This window comes from Ictalurus punctatus, chromosome 5, assembly GCF_001660625.3.
Source record: "Ictalurus punctatus breed USDA103 chromosome 5, Coco_2.0, whole genome shotgun sequence".
Classification (NCBI taxonomy): Eukaryota; Metazoa; Chordata; class Actinopteri; order Siluriformes; family Ictaluridae; genus Ictalurus; species Ictalurus punctatus.
Window position 1 is genome coordinate 26,120,363 of NC_030420.2, and position 13,811 is coordinate 26,134,173.

At 36.4% G+C, this 13,811-nt stretch overlaps 1 protein-coding gene across 1 annotated transcript; it reads right to left on the reverse strand.

Moving 5' to 3' along the window:
• Nucleotides 1-4,578: 4,578 nt before the first annotated feature.
• On the reverse strand, nt 4,579-5,682 carry mc3r (melanocortin 3 receptor). Its single transcript, XM_017467315.3, has one exon. The coding sequence runs from the start codon at nt 5,680-5,682 to the stop codon at nt 4,579-4,581; it is 1,104 nt and encodes a 367-aa protein (XP_017322804.3).
• Between the last annotated feature and the right edge of the window lie 8,129 nt (nt 5,683-13,811).

Sequence of the window (13,811 nt, forward strand, 5' to 3'; positions counted from 1 at the left end):
AAGGACTCTCCAGTTTCAGCACTTTCTAATGATCAATACATTTTCTGTAAGTTTTATGTCTTTTTAACCTAAAAGTAGAGAAAATGAGAGGCTGGTGAGAGAGAGACTGTACATAGCTGCTAAAATATAAGTGATAACAGGGACTAACTTGATTCCTGGACACTCCACAACATGCAACTATAGATGGTTAAAAAGCATGATGTATAATTAAGTAATTAATAAAAAAAAAAATGTAAATGTTGCAATATTGCTGTGGTATAAAAGGACACTTCAAAATGTACTGTTATAGGAAAATAATCAATGGATGGTAATGGCATTAATAAGCAGTGCTGATTATTTTCCTAAAACAGCACACACCATCATGTTTTATTCCTTAAGGTTAAAAACATGGATATTTCTCATTCGGCTCCCTTGTTTAAAAAAAATTAAAAATCTGATCTCTAATGTCATTACTGAGGAAAGCACATTCTGGCTCTTCCTCATACTCACAAGCAAATGTTTCTTGAAAACAAGTTGCAAAGAAATGAAAAATGGAACATCCACACAATTCATTAGGCCAGAATCAGCTGAATTGGTGCCCTGCGTCATAAGTCACTAACAGAGCACAGAGAGTTGGTCTGATTGTTAATTACGTGGAGAAAAAAATCCAGTGACATAGGTCGGCTGCAGAAAGTCACTTCAAAACAACATTCACTGAGTCAGTGCGGAATTAAAATTATTTTTAATGAATGGTGTTCAAGAGCAATTCGGAGCAAACATGGAGAGTTTGGGTCAGATGGGTTGAAATGGGCTAAACATCAGTGCCATGCCCATGTTAACAGCTATATTCCATTTGTGTGCTTACAGAGAACAAAATGGTGTGCCGTTCAGTGTGACATACTGTGGGGTACTGTGAAAAGAATGCAGTAAACTAATATGTTGGGCACTGAAACACCTGAGCACAGAGTATCTGTCATCCAAGTGTGCAAACTTTATTTCCATATTCAGCATTTTGAACATTACAGCACAAATAATCACACCACATGAATAAAGAATTCATGAAAAATCAAATAAACATATACATTTCGCTAAAATGTGTATAGACTCACACAAAGGTTTGCCCATTTTACGTCACATTCATAATGCCGATAAATTCCTATGTATTTGAAACATGCAAATGAATACATAAGGTTTTATTTTAAAGGTTTGTCTGCATTGTCTACAAAAGGTTAAATGACAACATATGCAAACTGGCTCATTAAGCCTTTCTTTGCTGTGAGATTTTATCAGCCAATGTGAGTGCTAATGTCACATCCGTAAGTATTGAATTGACCTTCAATAATAATAAAAGGTATTCACACGATCTATGTCATTGTGAAGTATAATGATGAAGTACATGAACTTGTGCTCGAAGTGTTCTTTTATTTCTTTCTTTATTTTTGTTCTTTTAATGTTTTGCACTATTTAAAATATACACAAAGACATAGCAAAACTACAAAAAACAGTGCAGGGGAGGCAGAAAACCCGTGAGGGCTTATTTAAAGCGTCCACCTAATCAATGTTAAGTTTTCACAATATCATAAAGAACACGAAGTTAAGAATAAATAAGGAAAACCAGTTAGAAGGCAGCAATTAAATGATTGTTTAAACATCTTTTATAACATATTACAGACAAACATTCTTCTAAGAAGTGGGAAAAGCCATTCCATAATTTGATACCTGTAAATCTTATCGAAAATTGATCTCTACAAGTGAGAAATTTAGGAAAATGAAAATCCAAAGACTGACGAGTTGAATATGAATGGACCTTTTTATTTTCTTTAAAGTAAGACTTAAATTGCTCAGGAATATTCCCTTCACTTGTATCGTATGTATCTTATAAATAAAAACATATTTGAAAAATATTAATATCATAAATAGTACAAATTTCTGAAATTTATGAAAAAGGACCAGATGAAATATATGACTCTGATCGGGTTACCATCATAACAAAACGTTTCTGAAGAACTTAAATTTTATGGAGAGTATTAGGAAAAGTACTTGCCCAGACTATATTACTATATGAAAGATAGGGATAAATTAAACTATAATAAAGAGTAAGAAGAAAATTTCTGGTACACAAGATGACTAACCCTATATGTTGTACCAGAGACATGCATGGTAGGCTGATTGGCGTGTCTAAAGTGTCCGTAGTGGGAATGTGAGTCTGTATGTGAGTGTGCCCTGCGATGGACTGGCACCCTGTTCAGGGTGTACCCCGCCTTGTGCCCGATGCTCCCTGGGATAGGCTCCAGGTTCCCCCACGACCCTGAAGAAGGGGTAAGCGGTAGAAGAAGGATGGATGGATGGAGATATTATATGAATTAGAATTATATTCAAAGATAATTTACTTAATTGAAACCATGTAGCGTACGCAGTTAAATAAATATTCACATTCTTAATTAATGAGTTGAAATTTGAATGAGAGAGAACTAGGGTTGTGTCATCTGCAAACATTATTGAAGTAAGGATATTGAAACATTAGACAAATCATTTATATAAATAAGAAATAATAATAGTCTAAGAATGGACCTCTGAGGAACCCCACAGAGTAATCTGACTTTGTTGGAATAGAAATCCTTAACACAAACAAACTGTTTTCTATTGGAGACATAATTTCATATGTAGTATCATGAAAACCATATTTATACAGCTTTTCCAGTAGAATATGATGGTTAACTGTATCAAAAGTGTTTGACAGGTCTATAAAAATACTACAAGCAAATTCTTTTTTTTTTTTTTCCAAGTGCAAACGTAACCTTATCAATCAGGTGAAACAGAACCATATAAGTGGAGGGATTTTTCTGCAATCCATACTGATGTTTGTAAATAATTGAATTAAAATCTATATGAAAAAGAATCCTTTTGTATATAATTTTTAATTATATACAATTTTATATGCTTTAAAACAGAGGAATGACTTTGGCTACTTTTACATCCTCTGGCACCGCACCTGTTTTCAAAGACAGAGAAAAGATGTGAACAAGTGGCTGCAATAATGATTGTTTCACCTGTTTGACAAGGAATACAGAAGCATTATCATAACCAGCTGAATATGTTTTTAATTCATCAATTACATCACTTATTTCTTGTATATCAGGGGGCTTAAAAGTAGAGATAATGGGAACGGTTCTTGGTATATACTCCAATGGTTTACAATGACAAACAGAAATTTTATTATCTAATTTATACCCAATATTAACAAAAAAAGTCATGATATTTTCGAGTTATGTCAAATGGATTATTAAAACAATTTTCATCATCCAAAAAGACAGAAGGTAATTGTGAAGTAGTCTTCTCTCTTTGCAACAACTGATTGGTTACTTTCCACATGGTTTTAATATCGTTTGAAATTAATTAAAATTAAATTAACTTAAAATTTTTTTTGCATGTCTAATAGAATTAATATATTTGTTTCTATAAGATTTATAAACACCATGGGTGAAATGAGTCGGATTTAAAACATATTTTCTATACAATTTGTTCTTTTTCCTCAGAACCTTCAATAGACCAACTGTAAACCAAGTCTTATTGAAGCCTTGATTGCAATTTTTAATAGAACTACCAATTGGAAAATACTTGTTAAAACTAGAGCTGATAACTCTCAAAAGTATTTGATATGCAACATCAGCATTTTGTTCTTCGTATAGATCATCCCATGAATTACTAGCAAGCATATCTTTACATTTAGAAATATTCGACTTGCTTGTAATTCTCTTGTGCAATACTTTTTTTTGGTATGTTTAACTAGATTAACCTTAATTAAAGAATAATGAAATATGGGAAAATTATCTGACAAAGCTAAATACAAGACCCCAGATTTCATTCCTTCACTCAAAGAATTAGTTAAAATGTTAACAATCAAAGTGCACAGTATACAGCTAAGAGACATTCTGAACACAATGTAACTCAAAAACATGTGATCGAAGGGTTTAGTTAGATTAGTAGGGATATATATATATATATATATATATATATATATATATATATATATATATATATATATATATATATATATATATATATATTGTAGTGAGACTCGTGGTGATTTGTGAACTGGATAATACCAGTTTTTTTCCTGAACAGATCAGATTGTACAGACAGCAAGATGGCCATTTTTGAAGCCTGCAAGTTAATAAGTACTGTATAATCTATGAGTAGAAAAAAATATAATAGCTTTTATAAATCATAGTTTTTTAAAATGTCAAATTTTATAACAATCATATAATAATTTTATATAATTATAAGTATCCTGAATTCCCGAAACACCCACATATACATAATTACAAAGCTACTACAACCTGTAACACACACACACACACACACACACACACACACACACACACACACACACACTCGCACGCGAGCAAACACACACACACACACACACACACACACACACACACACCACACACACACACAACATAATTAGTTTTAATTATCTTCATCCTTGATAATCCAAGCACTAATTCCCCTCTTTTTTCTTCATCTTTCCAACATCATCCCCCCCCTCCCCAAATACTCTCTCTCTTTTTTCCCCTGGCTGTCTACCTTTCCATCTCACTCTGTCTCACTCTCCTTCTCCCGTTCCTGTCGTCTCTCCCTCACTCTCTCCGGGTCCATCTCTCGTTCTCGCTCGCAACCCGGAGATGGACAGCCTGTGCCAAAGCAGCAGAGGATCTCTCTAAAGGTATTTCTCATCTCCAGGCTGCGGAAGGCGTAGATGATGGGGTCGATGACTGAGTTGCACATGATGAGCACCAGGTAAGTGGTGAAGTGTGACATGTAACACAGGCAGAGTGGGTGGCGTGGGCATGCCACAAGGAGGATGAGGTGGAGGAAGAAAGGTGCCCAGCAGCACACAAAGACCCCCAAGAGAATGCTGATAGTCACTGCTCCCTTCAAGCAACTGCGTTGCCGTGGTGCCGGATCACCCGCGGCAACAGCTGCGGCTGGTAACGCCGCGATGCGCTGGACATGGAGTCGGGCAAGCAAAAACATGTGAACATAGAGTGTTGCCATCAGTGCCAGCATTGCAAAGAACATTGTAATTAGACAAATGATGACCATCTTGCTCTCGGAGTATATGATGAAGACAATGCCGCAGATGATGCAGGTGAGCCAAATGATGCCAATGGCACTTAATGCACGCCGTGCTGTTACAATGCTGTGGTAGCGTAGTGCGTAGAATATGGTGACATAGCGGTCAATGGCAATGGCCAGGAGGTTACAAATGGATGCTACCAGAGAAATGCAGATCATGGAATCAAAAATATTATCCATCAAACGCACAAAAAAATCACTGAGTTTGAGCACATTGTTTCTAAGAATGGCAATCACAATCGTCTCCAGGGAGTTGGAGACACTCACAAGCATGTCCGCCGCTGCCAGGCTGCAGAGGAAGAAGTACATGGGCGAATGAAGGTTCTTGTTTTTCGCCACTGCAGAAATGACCAGGATGTTCTCCAGCAGACTGACGATCCCAAGCGCAAGGAAAACTTCAGCCTGGATCTGAACCTGTTGGCACAGCGCCCCTGATGGAGGTGGAGCAACACTGCCATTAGACAGCCACAGCGAAGTGCTCCCATTCTCGTATTCTGTTTCTTCTGTGAGGTTGGTCAGAGAGCTGTCCCGCAGGAGCATGTGATGGTAAGATCCGTTCATGAGTATCCACTGAAAAATGGATGGGAAAATGGAGAAAATGAAAGAGACTGGGGTAGAGAAAGTGATTTTTAAATTATTAAGGAGAGATGTGGAGTGAAACAGAGAAGAACACAAGAAGATTAAGAGGGAGATTGAACTCAGATGACACAATAGAATAATAAAGAAAAGAACAAAATGCATGAAGTAAATGTGAATGAATGAGTCAGATAATGATGCAGAGGTTAGTTAAGAGTCCTCTCGTGCTGTTGTCTGATATGAGCTCTCTCAGTGATGCTCAGAGCAAACTGACTCACTGCCTGATTCTGCTACTTGCACTGCCTCCACTTGATGTTCTCTCTCTCTGTCTACGTGTGCATGGACGTGTCTGTGCATGTGTGTGCTCAAATCGTTGTATACACTTTCCAAAGAAAAGCAAAGTGTCTGTCCTTGGTTCTGTGTGTGTGTGAGTGGTTCAGAGAAAATGATAAAGTAAGAGATATTTTGGTTAACACAGACATCTTTAATGCTTATTTAATAGAGCTCACAGGATGAGGTAAGGACACTTTAGCCACGGTAGATATTATGAGTTAAGGGCATAGACTCTCACACTCTCTCTCACACACACACACATACAGTGCATCCGGAAAGTATTCACGGCGCTTCACTTTTTCCACATTTTGTTATGTTACACCCTTATTCCAAAATGGATTAAATTCATTATTTTCCTCAAAATTCTACAAACAATACCCCATAATGACAACGTGAAAGAAGTTTGTTTGAAATCTTTGCAAATTTATTAAAAATAAAAAACAAAAAAAGCACATGTATATAAGTATTCACAGCCTTTGCCATGACACTCAAAATTGAGCTCAGGTGCATCCTGTTTCCACTGGTCATCCTTGAGATGTTTCTACAACTTAATTGGAGTCCACCTGTGGTAAATTCAGTTGATTGGACATGATTTAGAAAGGCACACACCTGTCTATATAAGTTCCCATAGTTAACAATGCATGACAGAGCACAAACCAAGCCATGAAGTCCAAGGAATTGTCTGTAGACCTCCGAGACAGGATTGTATCGAGGCACAGATCTGGGGAAGGGTTCAGAAACATTTCTGCAGCATTGAAGGTCCCAACGAGCACAGTGGCCTCCATCATCCATAAATGGAAGAAGTCTGGAACCAGCAGGACTCTTCCTAGAGCTGGCCACCCGGCCAAACTAAGCAATCGGGGGAGAAGGGCCTTAGTCAGGGACGTGACCAAAAACCCGATGTTCACTCTGACAGAGCTCCAGCGTGACTCTGTGGAGAGAGGAGAACCTTCCAGAAAAACAACCATCTCTGCAGAACTCCATCAATCAGGCCTGTATGGTAGAGTGTCCAGACAGAAGCCACTCCTCAGTAAAAGGCACATGACAGCCCGCCTGGAGTTTGCCAAAACGCACCTGAAGGACTCTTAGACCAAAGATTGACCAAAGATTGAAGTTTTTGGCCTGAATGGCAAGCGTCATGTCTGGAGGAAACCAGGCACCAGTCATCACCTGGCAAATACCATCCCTGCAGTGAAGCATGGTGGTGGCAGCATCATGCTGTAGGGATGTTTTTCAGCGGCAGGAACTGGGAGACTAGACAGGATCGAGGGAAAGATGAATGCAGCAATGTACAGAGACATCCTTGATGAAAACCTGCTCCAGAGCACTCTGGACCTCAGACTGGGGCGAAGGTTCATCTTCCAACAGGACAACGACCATAAGCACACAGCCAAGATAACGAAGGAGTGGCTACAGGACAGCTCTGTGAATGTCCTTGAGTGGCCCAGCCAGAGCCCAGACTTGAACCCGATTGAACATCTCTGGAGAGATCTGAAATTGGCCGTGCACTGACGCTCCCCATCCAACCTGATGGAGCTTGAGAGGTCCTGCAAAGAAGAATGGGAGAAACCACCCAAAAATAGGTGTGCCAAGCTTGTAGCATCATACTCAAAAAGACTTGAGGCTGTAATTGGTGCCAAAGGTGCTTCAACAGAGGCTATGAATACTTATGTACATGTGTTTTTTTGTTTTTTATTTTTATTTTAATTTGTAAAGATTTCAAACAAACTTCTTTCATGTTGTCATTATGGGGTATTGTTTGTAGAATTTTGAGGAAAATAATGAATTTAATCCATTTTGTAATAAGGCTATAACATAACAAAATGTGGAAAAAATGAAGCGCTGTGAATACTTTCCGGATGCACTGTACACACACACAGTTGAAACCTTAACCAACTCTGCTGCAAATTAATTACACCATTACTACTGTGCCAACACCCAAATTTCCAAAAAACACAAAATTCAGTCTGACACAGTGCTACAGGAAGACAGTAATAATAATAATAATAATAATAATAATAATAATAATAATAATAAACAACTTTATTTTATAAAGCACCTTTAAAGCAGCTTCTCAAAGCGCTGTACAGTACATAAAATCACAGTCCACAGAAAAATAAAACAAATAAAAGTTAATAAGTTAACAAGAACAAAAACAACAACATTAATAATAAAAATAATTATAAAACAATCTAAAAAGACATCAGCAGTCGAATGCAAGTTTTAAAAAAGTGTGTCTTGAGAAAAGCTTTAAAAATGCCAAAAGTCTGGGCTTCCCTGAGTTCAGGAGGAAGAGAGTTCCAAAGTGAAGGAGCATACACAGAAAAAGCCCTGTCACCCATAGATTTTAGGTGTGTTTATGGAACAGTTAACAGATTACACTGTGAGGAGCGCAGTCTGCGATTTGGGGTGTATGGGATTAATAAACCAGATAAGTATTGCGGAGCCAATCCATGTAATGCCTTGCATGTCACCATCATGATCTTGAAATCGACACGGAACCTGACCGGGAGCCAGTGTAAGGACTTCAAAACTGGAGTAATATGGTCACATTTCCTGGTTCCCGTCAGGATCCGGGCGGCAGAGTTCTGAAAATATTGCAGTTTGTTTATTGCGGTTTTAGAAACTCCGGCTAAAACGGCATTACAGTAATCCAGCCGTGTGACAACAAATGAATTTATCAACTTTTCAGTGACAGATGAGTTTAGCATTGGGCATAGTATGGCTATATTTCTGAGATGAAAAAAGGATGCCTTCACAGTGCCCTGAACAAAAAAATCAAAAGTGAGGCTGGGGTCAAAAATTACACCAAGGTTCCTCATCTTACTTTGGGTCTCTAAAACAGAGCCATCAACAAACAGAGACAGTGGAGCCGCTTTGCGAATTTGATGACGGGAACCTATAAGCATAACCTCAGTTTTCCCGCTGTTCAGGCACAGAAAGTTATTGTTCATCCATGTTTTTATCTCAGAAATACAGTCAGAAAGATAATAAGCATCAATGTTTTCACCAGATTTAGAGTGAATGTAGATTTGGGTATCATCAGCATAAAAGTGATAATGGAGGCCAAGCGATCGCAGCAGATGCCCAAGTGGAGATAGATAAATATTGAAGAGTAGAGGGCCTAGAACTGAACCCTGAGGAACACCAGTGAGCACCGAGCAAGTGTCAGACCTAAAGCCACACATTGAAATAAACGGAACGGTCAGTAAAATAGGATTTAAACCAGTTTAAAATGGTCCCGGACACACCAAAAACACTTTCAAGGCGGGTAACTAAAAGACTATGATCCACAGTATCAAAGGCAGCTCTAAGGTCAAGAAGAATAAGAAGTGGGGTAGCTCCAGAATCAAAGGACATCAACAAGTCATTGGTGACTTTGACCAACGCCGTTTCAGTGCTGTGAAATTTACGAAAACCTGACTGAAGGGGTTCAAAGAAGTTATTGGTTGTAACATAAGTACAGAGTTGGGAGTCAACAACACGCTCAAGTATTTTTGCCAAAAACGGAAGATTTGAGATGGGACGAAAATTGTTAAAATCATCCACAGAAACATGACAGGAAGGACAGCTGATCGTTCTTGCAGTGGAAAATTACATGTAACCGTGTGTCCCCCCAGACATGATTGAGAACTTGCAAATGCCTTGGTGGAAGAGTGAAGTAACATCTCACAGCAAGAACTGACCAATCTGGTGCAGTCCATGAGGATGAGATACACTGTAGTACTTAAAGCAGCTGGTGGCCACCAGATATTGACTGTTACTTTTAATATTGACCCCCCTTTGTCCAGGAACACAGTATTCCATTTCTGTTCGTCAAATGTCTGTGAAACTTTGTAACTATGAAAGGTTCAGTTTATTTCTCAGTTGTTGAATGTGTTTATGTTAATACAAATATTCAAACATGTTAAATGTGAAAGGACGTTTCTTTTTTTGCTGAATATATATATATATATATATATATATATATATATATATATATATATATATATATATATATATAGGCTTCTCAGGAACGCTCGTTTCTATAGACTAAACACACAGTTGATCACCTTACCCTTCCAGTACAGCTGTTTTTCCATATAAATTTTGTTTTTCCATTTCCATATAAATTCCTCGTGAGGAATCTAATGGTACTAAATCTAAAGTATTTAACATTTCAAGATAGAGACAGAGAATCCAAACGCTATCTGGCATCACCAAGCAACTAAAGAAACAGTATCCAAAGGATGTTGAATTTAATATAAATGCAAGTAAAATGGTTGTTTTTCACTCCTGGAGTCTACTCGGCTACACACACACACTCATTCTCTCTCTCTCACACACACTGATGTCTTGCTATTAACATATGAATGTATTATTAAGTACACATTTGTACTTACAGACATTAATGCTGAAAAACAAATCCTAATAGGATTATTTCTTCTTATAATAATATTCATGATTATAAGAATTTACAACACAAGAAATAGATTTCACTCAAAATGTTTTTTGTAATGTAAAAACACACCCATCTTTATGTAATATTATAAAATATTTGGTTAATCAAAATGTTGTTATTTAATGTATGACAAGTGCATAGCGTTATGGTTAGAACTTATTAAGTAACTTATTAAAATTGTGTAAATCTAACTCCTTTTAAGGTATATACTATATGTAGGTATGTGCTATATGCTAATATATATGCTATATGTAGGTAATTTTTAAAATGGCTTTTAAAATGAAAGGCAATTTTTTTGTGAAAGTTATGAAAGTAATGTGTTAAAGTTATTGATAGATTTTTTTTTTAAATGAAATGTTTTTTATTCTCTTTCATAAAATCCATTTAAAGTCAAATTCAAGGCCATCCTTCGTGAGCCTCAGGCAGTTCACATTTTTGCAATTCTGCATCCCTGGATTATCAGGATGAGTTATGTTCAAAGACTGAATTGAACAACAGTATGAACTGCTCTGGGCCCTAGAGGACAGGATTGAGAAAATATTCTTTTCAAGCAATCAAAATTTTGCTTTAGTGTGTATTTGTGATATTCTTTCAATTTATGGCAATTCTCTAAATGATCATTACGGTTTATGATCAATATACAGTGTGTGGTGTGTGATATGTACAGCAGCAATTTCGGTTGGCAGCAAACTGCTCTGTTCACTACCCCAATTAGCTCAAGGCGATAGAGTTGGGTTAAATATTGGGTGTGAATTAAAGTTATACATTAGACATTTCTATAGGAGTTGCTGTAAGTGATATTAAAAGTTCCCACTACCTTCTGCCACTCAATAAAGGAGTACATCCCCAAGTGGTATCATAATGTAGCATTACAATCCTTGGTTACATACTTTTGTTACACACAAACAGATGCACACTTAATTCAAGAAGCAAATTATGCCAAATAATCAAGTTTCTTCAGCCCTGAAAAGACACACAGTTGTTGTGTTGGCTCTAGCACAGTTCTGTTGCTTCCTGGATGCTTTATTTTGTGCAGCATACTTAATTTTCTCAGGCTGTGCACATACCAAATTATATACAGAACTTCCTTATTGCAGAAAAGTTTCTTTATTGGTTAATAAGCCAGTCTGGTCAGAAATGCTTAGTGTTTGGCCACCAATCCCAGGATAGGCAGGAATTATTCTTATTCTTATTCTTATTCTTAATCTTATTCTTATTCTTATCATTAATTTATTTATATATTTTTTTAAATTATTACTGTTTTCAGAGACCCGACTGTATATTAGTGAAAGCTATCAAATAGGTTTAGTCAAAGTCCTGGTTAAAAATCAGTTCCAGTTATACATTTCGTATAACTGCTTTGCAAAATGTTTATCTAGATCATGCAACTAACAGGAAACTAAAAAATTGTAAACATTTATCAAAAGGTGGTGCTGTTTGAGCATGTTAAAATTTTACAGCATGTCCTAATTGTATTTCTATTAATGCTAGTTCACAACATTCATTCCTACCTGTGTAGTGTAGTTAAGATGTAAACTTTTAGCCATGTACTTGACATTTAATTGAAAAGAGGTCTATGCTCCCTTCAGCTTATTTATTCTCCTCCACATAGCACATGCAAGATGACAGCTTGTGTAGGTATCCAACATTTACCCTGTGACTGTGGTATTTAAAGTAAATGCCATGGTCTTGACAGAGTTCTAGGCCAAATATGGACATGGTTATATATATATATATATATATATATATATATATATATATATATATATATATATATATATATATATATATATACATATATATATATCAATGTATAAATAAAAAAAAATTAAAAGCAGCTTAATCCATGCACCAAACCTTACAATTCTAGGTTATACTGTAAATAATTTGCAGGTCGAACAACATTTCAACATAGTTTACATACTGTACTTTCTTTTATAGATTTTATGTGCTGTGCTTTAAATTGTTTTATTTCTACCCCTTACGAAATGTAGATGTATTAATATATAGAGCAAAATATAAATCCATATATTTACAATAATAAGTAGTAGGTTTTCCCTAACGGATTTCTCATAAACACATTGTAATATAATAAGAATGAATGTGCTTTATGTCATATCGGTGATCCTTCAGTCAGCACAAAAATCTACATTGCCATTAATATTGGCACCCTTGGTAAATATGAGCAAAGAAGCCTGTGAATATTTGTCTTTATTGTTTAACCTATTGGTCTTTTGTTTAAAAAAATCACAAAACTACTCTACTCTTGTTTATATCAAACAATTGCAAACAAAGCACAGGTTTATTCAAAAATATATATTTTTGTTAAATATAGGTGTGCAACAATTATTGGCACCCTTTGTGCTACTTCCCTTTGCCAAGATAACAGTTCTGAGTCTTCTAGTGCATGATGAGATAGCTGAACACATGGTAAGGGATCTGACACCATTCCTAAATACAGAATCTCTCCAGATCCTTCAAATTTTGAGATCCACGCTGGTGGACTCTCCTTTTCAGTTCACCCCACAGGTCTTCTATGAGTTTCAAGTCAGGGGACTGGGATGGACATGGCAGGACCTTGATTTTGTGTTCAGTAAACCATTTGTGTGTTGATTTTGATGTATGTTTTGGTTCATTGTCCTGCTTGAAGATCCAACCATGACCCATTTGAAGCTTTGTGGCATTCTAACATTTCTTGAATTTGTTTTTGGATGAGTAGAGGCTTTTTTCTTGAACCCTTCCAAACAGCTTGTGGTGATGTAGGTGACTTCAGATTGTAGTTTTGGAGAATTTCTGACCCTAAGACACAACCAACTTCTGCAATTCTCCAGCTGTGATCCTCTGAGATTTTTTGGCCACTCGAGCCATCCCCTTCATAGTGCGTTGAGACAATATAGACACATGTCTGATTCCAGGTTGGTTCATAACATTTCCACTTGACTGGAACTTCTTATGGAAATGGGCATGTTCAATGCTTGTACTATTTTCTATTTATTATTATTATTATTATTATTAATAATAATAATAATAATCTATATTTTCCTATGTAAAAGCAGACCAGTGGGGTTGACAGGCTATACTTCATAGAGGTAATGTGAGATAGAAAGGCTGAGCAATAAAAAGATGGATTCAAAAAATTAAGGGACAACACACTGAGGGAGAATGTAAGCTAACCAAGAATAAAAGCCTCATTATTTGACATGGAAATAGAGTTTTATTTATTTACTTACTTACTTACTTACTTACTTACTTACTTACTTACTTACTATAAACACCAATTTGCCTGCCTTCTTTTCATTGGCTATAATTTTGAAAAGACCAGGATTTATGGAAAGAAAAA